Here is a 16,161-nt window from a genome sequence, read left to right as displayed (position 1 = left end):
GTGTTATAGATATCTAGGAGTGAATTTTTGCAGTGGATGAAACCATGGAAGTGGAAGCGAGTCACAGGGTGGGGGAGGGGGCGAAGGTTCTGGGAGCATTGAAGAATGTGTGGAAGGCAAGAATGTTATCTTGGAGAGCAAAAATGGGTATGTTTGAGGGAATAGTGGCTCCAACAATGTTTTATGGTTGCGAGGCATGGGTTATAGATAGGGTTGTGCGGAGGAGGGTGGATGTGTTGGAAATGAAATGTTTGAGGACAATATGTGGTGTGAGGTGGTTTGATCGAGTGTAATGAAAGGGTAAGAGAAATGTGTGGTAATAAAAAGAGTATGGTTGAGAAAGCAGATGGGGGTGTATTGAAATGGTTTGGTCACATGGAGAGAATGAGTGGGGAAAGATTGACAAAGAGGATATATGTGTCAGAGGTAGAGGGCACAAGAAGTGGGAGACCAAATTGGAGGTGGAAGGATATAGTGAAAAAGATTTTGAGCAATCAGGGGCTCAACATACAGGTGGGTGAAAGGCGTGCAAGGAATAGAGTGAATTGGGACGATGTGGTATACTGGGGTCAACGTGCTGTCAGTGGATTGAACCAGAGCATGTGAAGTGTCTTGGGTAAACCATGGAAAGTTTTGTGGGGCCTGGATGTGGAAAGGGAGCTGTGCAGTACACTACACATGACAGGTAGAGACCGAGTGTGAACAAATGTGGCCTTTGTTGTCTTTTCCTAGCGCTGCCTCGTGTGCGTGTGGTGTGTGTGTGTGCGCTATTTCATGTGTGGCTGGGTGGTGACGGGAATGAATGAAGGCAGCAAGTATGAATATGTACATGTGTATATATGTATATGTCTGTGTATGTATATGTAAGTATACGTTGAAATGTATATGTGCGTGTGTGGGAGTTTATGTATATACACGGGGCCATTCTTTTGTCCATTTCCTTGTGCTACCTTGCTAACGCGGGAGACAGCAAATAAGTATGATAAATAAAATAAGTATACATGTATATGTCTGTATGTTTATGTTGATATGTATATTTGTGAGTATGGCCGTTTATGTGTATATATGTGTATATGAGTGAATGGACCATTCTTTGTCTGTTTCCTGCTGGCTACCTTGCTGATGCGGGAAATGGCAATCAAGTATGATAAATAGATAAATAAATGAATATATATACATACATACACATTTTTTCCTTCTTTCTTTTAAACTATTCGCCATTTCCCGCGTTAGCGAGGTAGCGTTAAAAACAGAGGACTGGGCCTTTTTTGGAATATCCTCACCTGGCCCCCTCTGTTCCTTCTTTTGGAAAATTAGAAAAAAAAAAAAAAAAAGAGAGAGGAGGATTTCCAGCCCCCCGCTCCCTCCCCTTTTAGTTGCCTTCTACGACACGCAGGGAATACGTGGGAAGTATTCTTAATCCCCTATCCCCAGGGATAACACATACTTATACATATACACAAATGTATATATTCATACTTGCTTGCCTCAGTTCATTCCCAATGCATCCCTACCCCACAGAAAACTGCACAGAATGCATGAAAGGATTGAAAAAAGATAACATATACATTCTTTTCCTCTCCCCCACACCTGACTGCTGCCCCTTGCATCAGTGAGGTAGCACCTGGAAACAGACGAAGAAGCTCACATCCGCTTACATCCATACACAAGCTGTCATGTGTAATGCATAGATATTATTGCAATATAAAGTACAGTATAAAAAACTTGAAAACATACCATATAGAATCATGAATCTTGCTTATAAAAGTAGTTTGAGGTGGAGGGTCAAGTGGAAGAGCAAGATGGATGACGGGGCAAAATCGTCTGCAGATGAAACTATGGGTGATATTTTAAGTAGAAATGTATTGTAGACTTAAAGCTTCCCTGGCTGCAGTTTTGTTTTGAAGAATATGTTTAAAGACTGTTGGACTGGCTTTTCTTTTGCTTGAACATGTCTGTTTAGACATATTGTTCTTTCAGGTTTGGGAGGTAAGCTAAGTGCTCACCCAGTGTCCACTGCTTGGTCAACAGCATCTGAATGGCTCAAGACATATAATATCATATTTAATGTTCTTCCTTTTCTTACTCATAGAAAGCTCACTCTTGTCTCTTGTTGAGCATTTTTGACTCATGATTGGTGAATTAAACCATAAATTTTGATATAAAAACTGAGAATGTTTTTCACACAAACACAATAGCAGTGTAAGGAGACTTGAAGGAGGCACAATGTGGAGTGCAACCTATATTATGTTTACACCTTGGCTCAAAGTGGTTTATCTGGTACCCTCTTCAAAACTGATGTTGCAACCTCACAACGTTAGTGACCTAGAAGTGGAACTTCAAGATTTTGATCAAATCTGTTTTGTAACTGAAAGAGGATGTTAAAGCAAAATAGTGTTAATTGAGGAGGCATTATATGGAGCCTACCATTAGTTATAAAGTATTGTATTGGTAGGGAGATCTCCACTTTGTATGTCATTACTATTTGTGATTACTGCATTTATGGAAAAGAGAGAGACAGTTTTGTGCTCATGTTGCCTTATCTCTTAAACCTGTACTTATACCATGTGTTGAATATATTTATAGAAACACATATGCATCTTAGCTTAAATCAGGTTTCTACTTGTTAACTAGTCCCAAAGGGAAGAATGAATAGTGGGGTTGCATGTGAGATCCCTGCCCTTGTTCACGATCTGAATCCAAGCATATTAGTCTTGTCACAATGCTAAGCAAAGCACTTTGTAATTACTTATCGTACAATGTGGGGAAAGATTTCTACACTTGTCGTTCCTATCTCTTTACTTTTCTTCACCATCAAATACACTGTTAAAAATTTTTCTACTGTGTCAGAAATTATAATTATATTACTAAGTTTATTGTAATCATGCAGTACCCTGACACTAAAACAGTACATCTTCATGTCCTTTCTACAAGCTTTTTGCTAGCTTCTTGTTATGACCTGTGGTTACTCTGTCCTTGTATCTCATGAAGAACTGTTCACTGCTGATGTCACCCAACTGATTTAGAAACTTGAAGGCCATAATTAGGCAGAGTTGTAGTGCTCAAACTCTCACTGTAGCTTCTCTGGATTCTATTAGATTTTTGGGCTTCTTTATGCGTGATGGCTAAACTTGAGAAACATAATGCAATTCTGGTATGTGTTGTGGATAGTTTACCAAACTTTGCCCTAACCTAGTAACAAGTTAGGTACAATTTTGACTTCAATGTCTGTTTTGTATATAAATTCCTGTAGTTCATTTCCCGCTCGGTAATGATTTCACTGAGGTCTTCTTTTACTGTGTCCCATCTTCATTACTGTGCACTTACTCAAATTAAATTTCACCAGACATTTATCAGACCAAGGTTGATGTTTTGTCTTGGTCCCTTTTGATGTCAGCTAAACTTGGTTAACTTTGGTGTTGCATTCCTAAGAAGTGTGACTCAAGTCGAAAAAAAATTCTCTCATAGGAACCCATGTTTTAAGGCTAGTTCCATTCCTTGAGATCTAACTTGGGAACGTTTTCACTAATAATTTTCTATAAACTAAAACAGAATGATTTGATATACAGTCCAGAATATTACATGTACTTATATAAACTTGAATATAAAATACAGACAACATGAACATTTTACTAGTGGTTGTAAATCTTGAAAGAAATGGGATAAGGTGGAGAGACAAGTGGCCATCAGCCTTGCTACTTGAAAATAGCTATTGCTTCTTTGATCAGCTGGAAAAACACATTCATTTTGAAATTACAGTATGTTGCACTGCTGTTCATGGAAGGTAATTCAAGCATTTTTGTAGTGTCCACCAACATCAAAATAGTTCTTAACATCGAATCTTTACTATAGAAAGATTGCCCTGTCTGTTCCTCATCTATAGACATAAAAGACAGCTGCCAAATGCATGCTAACTAATCCTCAAACACAGTTGCCAATAATTTGTCCATTTTCTTGGCAAAATAATTTGGAACTTATGTAAATAACAACATCCTTTTTCACGGTCTAAATATGATAGATTGAATCTGCACATTGGATAGCTACATTAAAGCGTGGCTTTTCAGAATATCTTTTATTATTGTTAAATTAACAAAGCATGTAGCCCGATACTCTAAAAGCATTCCTTCCTCTTGGAGATTGTAGGATGTTAATTTACGTCCTTTGCTTTGCTTTCATGTAGATAGGATTTCCCAATGCTGGCAAGTCCACACTTTTACGTGCAATATCCAGAGCTCGGCCTAAAGTGGCGTCTTACCCTTTTACTACACGCAACCCACATGTTGGCATCATTCATTATGCTGACCATCACCAGTTAGCAGGTAAGACATCATCTGCTAAGTTTGCATTGGAACAGTGAACTTACATTAAAGTTGTATAAACATACAAAGTAACATGTTTTGGTGTATTGTTAGCATATCTCACTTGCAGTATTAGTTATGAGCAATATTACTGATAATGTACCTGTTATATTTTACAAAAACTTCATTGCCCTGTCTTTATACACTGAAAGTTTGTTATACTTTTTGGACTTCTTCAGTTGCAGACATCCCTGGTCTAATTGAGGGAGCTCATAATAACTATGGTTTGGGATTAACATTCTTACGGCATATTGAGAGATGTACATGCCTTCTCTATGTACTTGATACTTCTCAGCCAAGACCCTGGGAGCATTTGAAGATTCTCATGTGAGTAATCTTGTTAGTATTTACATAGTTTTTATCCCTGAAATCAATTTTAAGCTTTTTTTTTATTTATTTATTTTGCTTTGTCGCTGTCTCCCGTGTTTGTGAGGTAGCGCAAGGAAACAGACGAAAGAAATGGCCCAACCCACCCCCATACACAATGTATATACATACACGTCCACACACGCAAATATACATACCTATACATCTCAATGTACACATACATATACACACACAGACACATACATATATACCCATGCACACAATTCACACTGTCTGCCTTTATTCATTCCCATTGCCACCTCACCACACATGGAATACCATCCCCCTCCCCCCTCATGTGTGTGAGGTAGCACTAGGAAAAGACAATAAAGGCCCCATTCGTTCACACTTAGTCTCTAGCTGTCATGCAATAATGCCTGAAACCACAGCTCCCTTTCCACATCCAGGCCCCACACAACTTTCCATGGTTTACCCCAGACGCTTCACATGCCCCGATTCAATCCACTGACAGCACGTCAACCCCGGTATACCACATCGATCCAATTCACTCTATTCCTTGCCCTCCTTTCACCCTCCTGCATGTTCAGGCCCCGATCACACAAAATCTTTTTCACTCCATCTTTCCACCTCCAATTTGGTCTCCCACTTCTCCTCGTTCCCTCCACCTCCGACACATATATCCTCTTGGTAAATCTTTCCTCACTCATTCTCTCCATGTGCCCAAACCATTTCAAAACACCCTCTTCTGCTTTCTCAACCACGCTCTTTTTATTTCCACACATCTCTCTTACCCTTACATTACTTACTCGATCAAACCACCTCACACCACATATTGTCCTCAAACATCTCATTTCCAGCACATCCACCCTCCTGCGCACAACTCTATCCATAGCCCACGCCTCGCAACCATACAACATTGTTGGAACCACTATTCCTTCAAACATACCCATTTTTGCTTTCCGAGATAATGTTCTCGACTTCCACACATTCTTCAAGGCTCCCAGGATTTTCGCCCCCTCCCCCACCCTATGATTCACTTCCGCTTCCATGGTTCCATCCGCTGCCAGATCCACTCCCAGATATCTAAAACACTTTACTTCCTCCAGTTTTTCTCCATTCAAACTTACCTCCCAATTGACTTGACCCTCAACCCTACTGTACCTAATAACCTTGCTCTTATTCACATTTACTCTTAACTTTCTTCTTTCACACACTTTACCAAACTCAGTCACCAGCTTCTGCAGTTTCTCACATGAATCAGCCACCAGCGCTGTATCATCAGCGAACAACAACTGACTTGCTTCCCAAGCTCTCTCATCCACAACAGACTTCATACTTGCCCCTCTTTCCAAAACTCTTGCATTCACCTCCCTAACAACCCCATCCATAAACAAATTAAACAACCATGGAGACATCACACACCCCTGCCGCAAACCTACATTCACTGAGAACCAATCACTTTCCTCTCTTCCTACAGGTACACATGCCTTACATCCTCGACAAAAACTTTTCACTGCTTCTAACAACTTGCCTCCCACACCATATATTCCTAATACCTTCCATAGAGCATCTCTATCAACTCTATTATATGCCTTCTCCAGATCCATAAATGCTACATACAAATCCATTTGCTTTTCTAAGTATTTCTCACATACATTTTAAGCTTTAAGACCATCATATACCTCTGCAGAAGTCATTGCCTTTTTATTCCAGATGGGTCCATCTGCAACTGTAAGTCACAGGAATTTGCTCATTGCTCTCTGAAAACAAATCTCCTTTTCAGAATTCACCTTTTAAGACATCCATGAATATGCATTTTGTATAAAACTTCGAATTTTGTTGTCAGATATGTTGTAACCAAAATAATCAACTCATGGAAGTGGGTCTGATCCTGTAGACTTTATAGTCTTTGCTTCACCATGATTTATGATGGTGTACGTATTACTGTTATCCCTTGGGAATGGGTAGTCCCTTGGGATTGGGTATTAAGAACACCACTTTACCCACATATCTCTTGTGTGTCTTAGAAGGTGAATAAGGACAGGAGTGGAAGGCTGGACATCATTCCCTTCTGCATTATTATTTAACAAAAGACTGAACAGAGGAAGTAGTCAAGTGAGGATCTTTCTTGTAAGCAGTGGTGTACACTATTAAGAAGCAAGGTAAGCACTGCTTACCCCATAAAGATTCTTCTCTCAAAATATGTTTATCTCTTTTTTAGTTTTATTGTATACTGTTTGGTAAAAAATTTTCTTTATTGTTGTAATTAAATCATAGTGAATATTAACTTGCTTAAATAGAAGTCCAGACTTGCAAGATAGAAATATTGCCAGAAAACCTCTGTTTCGCATTTGCATATTAAACTTTACAAACCTAAATCTCTTTTCAGAGCTGGTTAAAAAGATTTTCCACCGCCGGACTCAAGATGAAAGTTAATTGAATTTTGTTAAGACATTCTTTGTAAATCCAAGTAAATATGATTTTCATTAATCTCAAATGCTATGAAAAGTATTCATATGCTTGAAATGTCCCTTCATGATAGTCATTGATTATAATCAATTTTGTCAAGAGATATAAGCAATAAAAGTTGCGAGTTCTCACTGGTAACCCTGTAGCTCACCGCCTGCAGAAATGCAGCTTTACCTGATCATCTATAATTTCATCAGAGCATGATTTTGAGAAAAAATTTTTGTTTGGGATCATTTTGATATTTAAGTTTATCATAAATTCAAAATAATTACATATCATTTGAAATGAATCTTAAACAACATACCAATCGGGGCCATCTCTGGTAAAAGAAAAAAGTAAAAGAAAAAGTAAGTAGGAATTTATCAGGGCTTCGCAGGTATTTGTAGATCCAACTCCTAAAGTAAGAAATGTTATATGAGGAGGGAAAGGTGAAAGAAGGAAGAGAATTCCCTTGGCTTAGCTATTTGAGGGAAGGAGACATCATAACAATCAATTCTTTGTTAATCATCCAACCAAGAAACTTGTCCACATATCTCATCTGTGTCATAAAGACAAGCAGTAAATATCTTTTAACTAACCATATTGTTCTATTTCACAGCTTTGTAGACTCATAGTAGCAGAACATAATTACAATTTTGTACAATTATCTTTGATTTGTAGGTGATTTTTACCAAGTCATGTTATATATTGTTGTGAAGGAGATGGGAATACTGTTTGAAAGCGTCCGTGAACAAGAGAAATTCATTCAACATTTGAAAGATCTATGGTGAAGTTATTTGCACTTATCACGATATTTTCCCCCTAAAAATGAAACTCCAGCTGCAAGATAAGCATAGTTCATCGTACATCTGTTTTACATGAACTAATAAAGCATTCTTTTGGATCTTGTGACTTTGCAACTAAGAGAGATATCATGGAGAAGGATGGGGGATTTTGAGTGGTTGGGGCCTGAACATACAGGAGGGTGAGGGGAGTGCAGAGAATAGAGTGAATTGGAACAATGTGGTGTACCGGGGTCGACATGCTGTTAATGGATTGGACCAGGGCATGTGAAGCATCTGGGGTAATCCATGGAAAGGTCTATGGGGCCTGGATGTGGAAAGGGAGCTGTGGTTTTGGTGCATTACGCATGACAGCTAGAGACTGAGTGTAAACCAATGTGACCATTTTGTCTTTTCCTGGCACTACCTTGCTGGAGGGGGGTGTGCTATTTCCTGTGTGGTGGGGTGATAATGGGAATGGATGAAGGCAGCAAGTATGAATATGTATATGTGTGTATATGTCTGTGTGTATATATGTATGTATACGTTGAAATGTATAGGTATGTATATGTAGGTGTATGGGCATTTATGTATATATATATATGTGTATATGAAGGGTTGGGCCATTCTTCGTTGGTTTCCTTGCACTACTTTGCGGACACGGGAAACAGCGATTAAGTATCATGAATATAAAATAATTCACACTTCAGCTGTAGCGGAGGTCTTAACTATAGAATTTACTTACCTTTGGATATTTTCATGACACTTGATTGCTTCTAAGGCCCAGTTGTCCAATTCTGATACTACCTCGTAAATGTGGGAAACGGCAAACTTGCAAGAAAGATAAAAACGAGATATATTACTGAAGTGAAATCATAGTGTTTCACTTACAGTGCATAATATAAAGCTTGTTTTAAAAGGACAAAAATGTAAAAGCTCAACATCATTGATACAAACATAAAAGGTCAATAAAAACTGTTGGAAAAGAGTAGCGAGAAGTAGAGGACCAGTGAAGTAGTGAAGAAAAGTATCACTTTGGGATAAGTACATTACAAAAATTTCAAGTGGGAAGAAAGTTTTCATTAGGGAACTGTGATGATGCTTTTTTTGTTTTTGAATTTTTCTTTTTAAAACTCTTTCCATGTGGCTGGAGGAAAATCCTACCTTCCCAATGTGGCTGGAAAAAAAGTATGTAACTTATTTCTTCTGTGGCAGTGAACAGTCTCTCCCTAAGTATGCTGATGCACTTTTCTTGCTTCTGTAACATCAATGCAATTTTGTGATTGTGAGAAACTGCAGAAGCTGGTGACTGAGTTTGGTAAAGTGTGTGAAAGAAGAAAGTTAAGAGTAAATGTGAATAAGAGCAAGGTTATTGGGTACAGTAGGGTTGAGGGTCAAGTCAATTGGGAGGTAAGTTTGAATGGAGAAAAACTGGAGGAAGTAAAGTGTTTTAGATATCTGGGAGTGAATCTGGCAGTGGATGGAACCATGAAAGCGGAAGTGGATCATAGGGTGGGGGAGGGGGCGAAAATCCTGGGAGCCTTGAAGAATGTGTGGAAGTCGAGAACATTATCTCGGAAGGCAAAAATGGGTATGTTTGAAGGAATAGTGGTTCCAACAATTTTGTATGGTTGCAAGGTGTGGGCTATGGATAGAGTTGTGCGCAGGAGGGTGGATGTGCTGGAAATGAGATGTTTGAGGACAATGTGTGGTGTGAGGTGGTTTGATCGAGTAAGTAACGTAAGGGTAAGAGAGATGTGTGGAAATGAAAAGAGCGTTGTTGAGAGAGCAGAAGAGGGTGTTTTGAAATGGTTTGGGCACATGGAGAGAATGAGTGAGGAAAGATTGACCAAGAGGATATATGTGTCGGAGGTGAAGGGAACGAGGAGAAGTGGGAGACCAAATTGGAGGTGGAAAGATGGAGTGAAAATGATTTTGTGTGATCGGGGCCTGAACATGCAGGAGGGTGAAAGGAGGGCAAGGAATAGAGTGAATTGGATCAATGTGGTATACCGGGTTTGACGTGCTGTCAGTGGATTGAATCAGGGCATGTGAAGCGTCTGGGGTAAACCATGGAAAGCTGTGTAGGTATGTATATTTGCGTATGTGGACGTGTATGTATATACATGTGTATGGGGGTGGGTTGGGCCATTTCTTTCGTCTGTTTCCTTGCGCTACCTCGCAGGCGCGGGAGACAGCGAAAAAAAAAAAACATTTTAGTATTTGTTTTTGCTGATATGTGTAAATAAATTTCCATTTTTCATTAAATCAATGGAATTTTAAATAAAAAGAAACTCCATGTAGATTCCTTGTTTATTCCCTACTGCAGTTATGCGATGTTATATTCCTCCCTCAAACATCTTGAGCTCAACTAAGACTCTCATCCCTTTGTTTTCTTTCAATAAGAGCAAAGGCATCATAGGACTTGGTTGTTTTTGTCAACATGGAAATGAAATTGGTGCACTTTTAACCCTTACACTATGGCTACTGGAAAACTTAGCTTCCACTGTATGCACAAAAAAAGAAAAAATGTGAAGAACTGTTAAAAACATGTATTCTAATGAATTAAATGTATGCGTGCAGAAGTATGAAAAAGATCAATTATATACAGAATCTGTCTTTGATTTGCTGTGGTTTCATACCATCCGCCACCTCCCGCGACAGCGAGGCAGCGCCAAGAACAGAGGACTGGGCCCTTGAGGAAACATCCCCACCTGGCCCCCTTCTCTGTTCCTTCTTTTGGAAAATGGTAGAATGTTGAAATTTACACTTGGCATTCAATTTAAAACAGTGGGATTGAAATGTATCTCTAGCGATGTATGTTGCAGGGATTGTGTACTAATGAGCGATGTATGTTGCAGGGATTGTGTACTAATGAGCGATGTATGTCACAATTGAGGGTGCCAGATTTAAGACATAAAATTGATATAAGTTGGGATAGGATTAATTCATATATGCCATATCCTCAAAAATATGTCTTTGCTTGTACTGAACTTTTAACACTTTCACTTTTGAACTCAAGATACCTCATTTATTGAGACCCCTTGAGCCATATCATATATTATCGCTTGATATCTCAAAATTTATGCAGAACGAACTTGATTCTTTGTGATAGCAAGGCCATTGAACTTAGTTGTAAATAATTGTTGCTTGTATGTTTTAACTGTTCCCATAGATAAATGAAGCATTTCTGTGACCATCAATAAATTGTGCATGGATCTCTGCAGAACTGAAAAGTCTGGGATAATTTCATTCCTGCCATAATAGAAATACAAATGCTGACTTGTTATGGCTTATCACTGTTGATAAATGCTATCTGCTTTTTTAGGAATGAACTAGAGCAGTACCAGAAGGGTCTCTCTCTTCGACCTCATGCTGTTGTTGCCAACAAAATGGATCTTCCTGAGGCTCAGGTTTGTATTTGCTGTTCATTTCATCATTAGAACACATGCATCTTAGGTAATCTTAAGCTCTTTTAATGATTATCTAACAAGTTACATGTATGACTTTTTGGTTCTGTTGTATCTATAATGCTTCAACTTCATACTTTCAGCCAAAAGGAGGCCTAATCAATAAACCTCTTTGTTTATTTATTTTCTTTACACACACTTAAACATATATACATGGATCTCTGTCATACAGCATTCATTATTATTGTCATTCATGGATGGGCTGCATGGGATCAAACCCACATAGGTTCAAATCCTGGTCATAGCAGCCAGTCTACATTTCATTCAGCTCTTCATCCTCCCATAGGAGCTAGTTGATGAAATGAAAGGAGAAAGTTGAGAGTGAATGTGAATAAGAACAAGGTTATTAGGTTCACTAGAGGTGAGGGACAATGTAATTGGAAGGCAAGTTTGAATGGAGGAAAGCTGGAGGGAATGAAGTGTTTTAGATATCTGGGAGTGTACTTAGCAGTGAATGGGACCATGGAAGTGGAAGCAAGTCACAGGGTGGGGAAGGGGACAGAGGTACTGGGAGTGTTGAAGAATGCATGGAAGGTGAGAACATTATCTCGGAGAGTAAAAATGGGTATGTTTGAAGGAATAGTGGTTCCAACAGCATTATATGGTTGTGGGGTATGGACTACAGATAGGGTTGTGAGGAGGGTGGATGTGTTGGAAATTAAATGTTTTAGGACAGTATGTAGGGCGAGGTGGTTTGATCAAGTAAGTAATGAAAGGGTAAGAGAGATATGTGGAAATGAAAAGATTGTGGTTGAGAGAGCAGAAGAGGTGTTGAAATGGTTTGGACACATGGAGAGAATGAGTGAGGAAAGATTGACAAAGAGGATATATGTGTCAGAGGTTGAGGGAACAAGGAGAGGTGGGAGACCAAATTGGAGGTGGAAGGATGGAGTGAAAACATTGTTGGAGCCACTATTCCTTCAAACATACCCATTTTTGCTCACTGAGATAACTTTCTCGCCTTCCACACATTTTTCAATGCTCCCAGAACCTTCGCCTCCTCCCCCACCCCCTGACGCACTCCCATGTTTCCATCCACTGCAAAGTCCACTCACAGATATCAAAAACATTTCACTCCCTCCAGTTTTCCTCCATTCAAACTTACCTCCCAATTAACTTGTTCCTCACCCCTACTGAACATAATAACCTTGTTCTTATTTCACACAGTTTACCAAACTCAATCACCAACCTCTGCAGTTTCTCACCCGAATCAGCCACCAGCACTGTATCATCAGCAAACAACAACTGACTCACTTCCTAAGCCCTTTCATCCACGACAGACTGCATATTTGCCCCTCTCCAAAACTCTTGCATTCACCTCTTTAACCACCCCATCTATAAACAAATTAAACAGCCATGGGGACATCACACACCCTTACCGCAAACCAAAATTCACTGGGAACCAATTACCCTCCTCTCTTCGTACTCATGCACATGCCTTACATCCTTGACAAGAACTTTTCACTGCTTCTAGGAACTTACCTCTCACACCATATACTCTTAAAACTGTCCTCAAAGCATCTCTATCAACCCTATCATATTCCTTCTCCAGATCCATAAATGCTACATACAAATCCATCTGTTTTTCTTCAAAGCACACACCTGATCTACACAGCCTCTACCACTTCTGAAACCACCCTGCTCTTCCCCAATCTGATGTTTTGTAGATGCCTTCACCCTCTCAATCAATACCCTCCCATATGATTTTCCAGGAATACTCAACAAACTTATGCCTCAGTAGTTTGAACACTTACCTTTATCCCCTTCGTCTTTGTACAATGGCACTATGCATGCATTCTGCCAATCCTCAGGCACTTCACCATGATCCACACTTAAATTGAATATCCTTACCAACCAATCAATAACACAGTTACCCCTTTTCTTTATAAATTCAACTGCAGTACCATCCAAACCCATCGCCTTGCCAGATTTCATCATCTCTCTCAATCAAACCATTCCCCCTGGCCCTCTCACTTTGCACACCACCCCAACCAAAACACCCTACATCTGTCACACTATCATCAAACACATTCACCAGACTTTTAAAATGCTCACTTCATCTCCTTCTCACTCCATTTCTACCTGTTATTACTTCCTCCCTTGCCCCCTTCACTGATGTTCCCATTTGTTCTCTTGTCTTACGCAAGTTATTCACCTCCTTCCAAAACATCTTTTTATTCTCCCTAAAGTTTAATGATACTTCTCACCCCAGCTCTCATTTGCCCTCTACCTTTTGTACATCTCCCAGTCATTTGCACTTCTTCCTTGTAAGAATTCTATGTTTGATCTTGTGGGTAATTTTTCACAGAGTTTGGATACTGAGGGCAAAAGTGATATAGGGAGACACTATCTGGGGTAGTTGAATAGTTTGGAGGGTTTTAGGATTAGTATTATGTTGGTGAGTTTCCAGATGTTGCACATTCTGAAAGTTCTTGTATTGCATGTGGGCCTAAGTGTTTCAAGTGAAAGTTTGACATATTGTTAAGGCCTATAGCAGGAGGATTCTTCATAATATTAATTGCATTACTTGTATCAGTGGAAATGAAAGGTGGGTGGGCAGTTGTTTCTGAATTGAGTTTTTGTAGGTTTATCATGACTTTTCTGCTTAGGGGTAAGGTTGGGTTGTGGCTAATATTTATTTAAGTAGTCTCTCAAGAGTTTGTATGTTCTTTGGGAGATGGGATTTCATTGGAGTGGATTAGTAGTGCTTCATGAGTGTGGGTTGGACTGGTGTGATATGACTGGATTTTATTTAATGTGCAGCAAAGTTGGTTGCTGTGGGTCTTGTTGTTGACTCTATTGAGGAATGAGTGCCAATTCTCAGCTTGCCTTTCAGTGATTAGGTTAGTGATGGTGTTTAAAGCTTGGATTTGTTCTCTAATTTCAGCTGATGTAGAATGGTTTTGCTCGAGTTAGTCTCTTTGCATTGTGAAGTGTGTAATTTGTCTGGAGAAGTTTGTGATGTATTTCTTTCTGTGCCCTTGAAGTATGTGCTTTTTGCTGATGTGGTTGGAGGTGTTGATGAAGTGTGAAACTGCATGATCTAGTGATAAGAAATTGTCTGTAGTGAAGTTATGGAGCTTTGTTTCTGTGAACTGAGTGAAGGTTGGCCTGTCTCAGTCTGCTTTTCTGTAGTTTTGTGTTAAGATTTTTTTGGTGGTTGTGTTGATTGGGTGGGCTAAATCATGTTATCAGGAGAGACAGGTTGTCTGAAGAGAGTTCGTGCAGTATGATCCACTTGTTCATTGCGAGTAGTTTCCACCCATCAGAAAGCACACTCCCCAGACCAACATGAGTCACACTCTCCAGTTTATGCTTTGGACAGCTCTCATCACTGTAAACACAGTTTCAACAAATCCCAAGACCATCTTGCCCACGATACAACTGAACACTTACTACTCTATAGCCCTTCACTCCTCCAGTCACACACACACAACACTAAGACCTGTGGTCGCAACCAGTGGATGTGGTTGACTTCCTGAGTGCTACTGGAACCTCTAAAGAATAGAAGGGATTCCTATGGCAGGAAGGTAAGATAAGGTATATATAGGCTTCAGTTTCAGAAATATCAGTTACTTTAACTTTATATCAAGTATAGAACAGCAAGAGAAAATAGTTTTCAGATAGCTTTTGTCTCAGAGCTCCTTTAATTGGTTATTTTATGTTTAATTTACCCATTTCTGTTGGCATTTAGTGCATACATTTGTATATTGTGCATTTTCGGAACATTGTTTGGCATAGGCAAATATGTCGCATCTTACTTGATAGTATCATTGCAGTGTGGTGCATAAGAAGTCATAGTGCCTCATTCACTTCATCTTCCTTTCCCTCATTCTCTTTTTTCTTTTATATGGGATATGGAACAATTAATTAATATTAAGTTGCGAATATTTATTTTGCCCAGTCTTTACTCTAGATTTTGTTCGTGAAAATGCTTTAGGTATTTTCATTTGAAACTAATGTTACCCTGTCATTAACAGGAAAACCTCAAGCAATTGGCTGCTTCTCTTGACCTACCATTGGTTCCTGTCAGTGCCAAGATGGGTGATTATCTAGTACCACTGTTAGCCCTAATGAGATTATTGATTGATCATGAAGCTGAACACCATCTTCAACAGATGTCGAATGTACATACGGAGAGGTGAAATTATTTGCCAAGATTTATCTACAGTAACTTCACTAAATCAGGATGTAAAAAGAAAAAAAAAGATTACAGTATTTCTTCATACAGCAAGCTTGCAGAGCCCTTAAAGATATATTGCCCTGAATATACCACTGTATTTCATTTCCATGACCCATTGTAGGGATTACTTATTTTCTTTATGGTTTTCCTTTCATACTCTTCACACTGTAATCAAAAGGATTTGTGGAAGTGGGATGAATACCTATCTCATGCTGGATTTAACAGTATTAGTGACTGATATGGTGTTAATTCAGACTGAGACAATAATAATTCACAGACATATCTGAGCATTAATTGACTGATTACACAACCCTAGCACCCTTGTATGGGCTCCTGCAGCTGCACTTCAATAAAAAGTTGGGAAATAATTGACTTTTGGAGCAAGTAATTCTATGATGAGCCTATTCTTTTTGTTATTGACAGTTCTACGTTAACCCTGCTGGAGGAGACTTTTCACTCAGTCTGGCCACATAAAGGTGTAGTCCAGTAACACAATTATGTATATGAGAGGGTTAATAAAGGATTTTACATGATATGATTTTATATGATCCCATTTTCAGTTTCATGCTGGTACTAGATGAATTTCCCTGGAT

At 39.1% G+C, this 16,161-nt stretch overlaps 1 protein-coding gene and 1 long non-coding RNA gene across 5 annotated transcripts in view; one reads left to right on the top strand and one right to left on the bottom strand.

Annotated features, from left to right (window-relative positions):
• The window catches only part of LOC139758431 (mitochondrial ribosome-associated GTPase 2), a 63,715-nt gene extending 47,614 nt beyond the window's left edge, over nt 1-16,101 (top strand). For all 3 annotated transcript variants that reach the window (XM_071679890.1, XM_071679871.1, XM_071679880.1), the window contains 4 exons: nt 4,181-4,319; nt 4,538-4,685; nt 11,244-11,328; nt 15,366-16,101. In XM_071679890.1, coding sequence (XP_071535991.1) covers nt 4,181-4,319; nt 4,538-4,685; nt 11,244-11,328; nt 15,366-15,530 — 537 coding nt within the window. In that variant the 3' untranslated portion in view covers nt 15,531-16,101. The remainder of the gene's footprint in view (nt 1-4,180; nt 4,320-4,537; nt 4,686-11,243; nt 11,329-15,365) is intronic.
• LOC139758451 (uncharacterized) overlaps nt 1-16,161 on the bottom strand; it is an 87,260-nt gene that overhangs the window by 33,547 nt on the left and 37,552 nt on the right. Inside the window, exon 2 of one of the 2 annotated variants that reach the window (XR_011714835.1) lies at nt 8,661-8,746. This is a non-coding gene — a long non-coding RNA (uncharacterized lncRNA). Of the gene's footprint in view, nt 1-8,500; nt 8,747-16,161 lie in introns of those variants that run through there. The other variant, XR_011714833.1, reaches the window with a different exon arrangement.

This window comes from Panulirus ornatus, chromosome 2 (assembly GCF_036320965.1).
Source record: "Panulirus ornatus isolate Po-2019 chromosome 2, ASM3632096v1, whole genome shotgun sequence".
In the NCBI taxonomy this organism is placed as follows: domain Eukaryota; kingdom Metazoa; phylum Arthropoda; class Malacostraca; order Decapoda; family Palinuridae; genus Panulirus; species Panulirus ornatus.
This window is presented reverse-complemented; position numbering and strand designations above follow the sequence as displayed.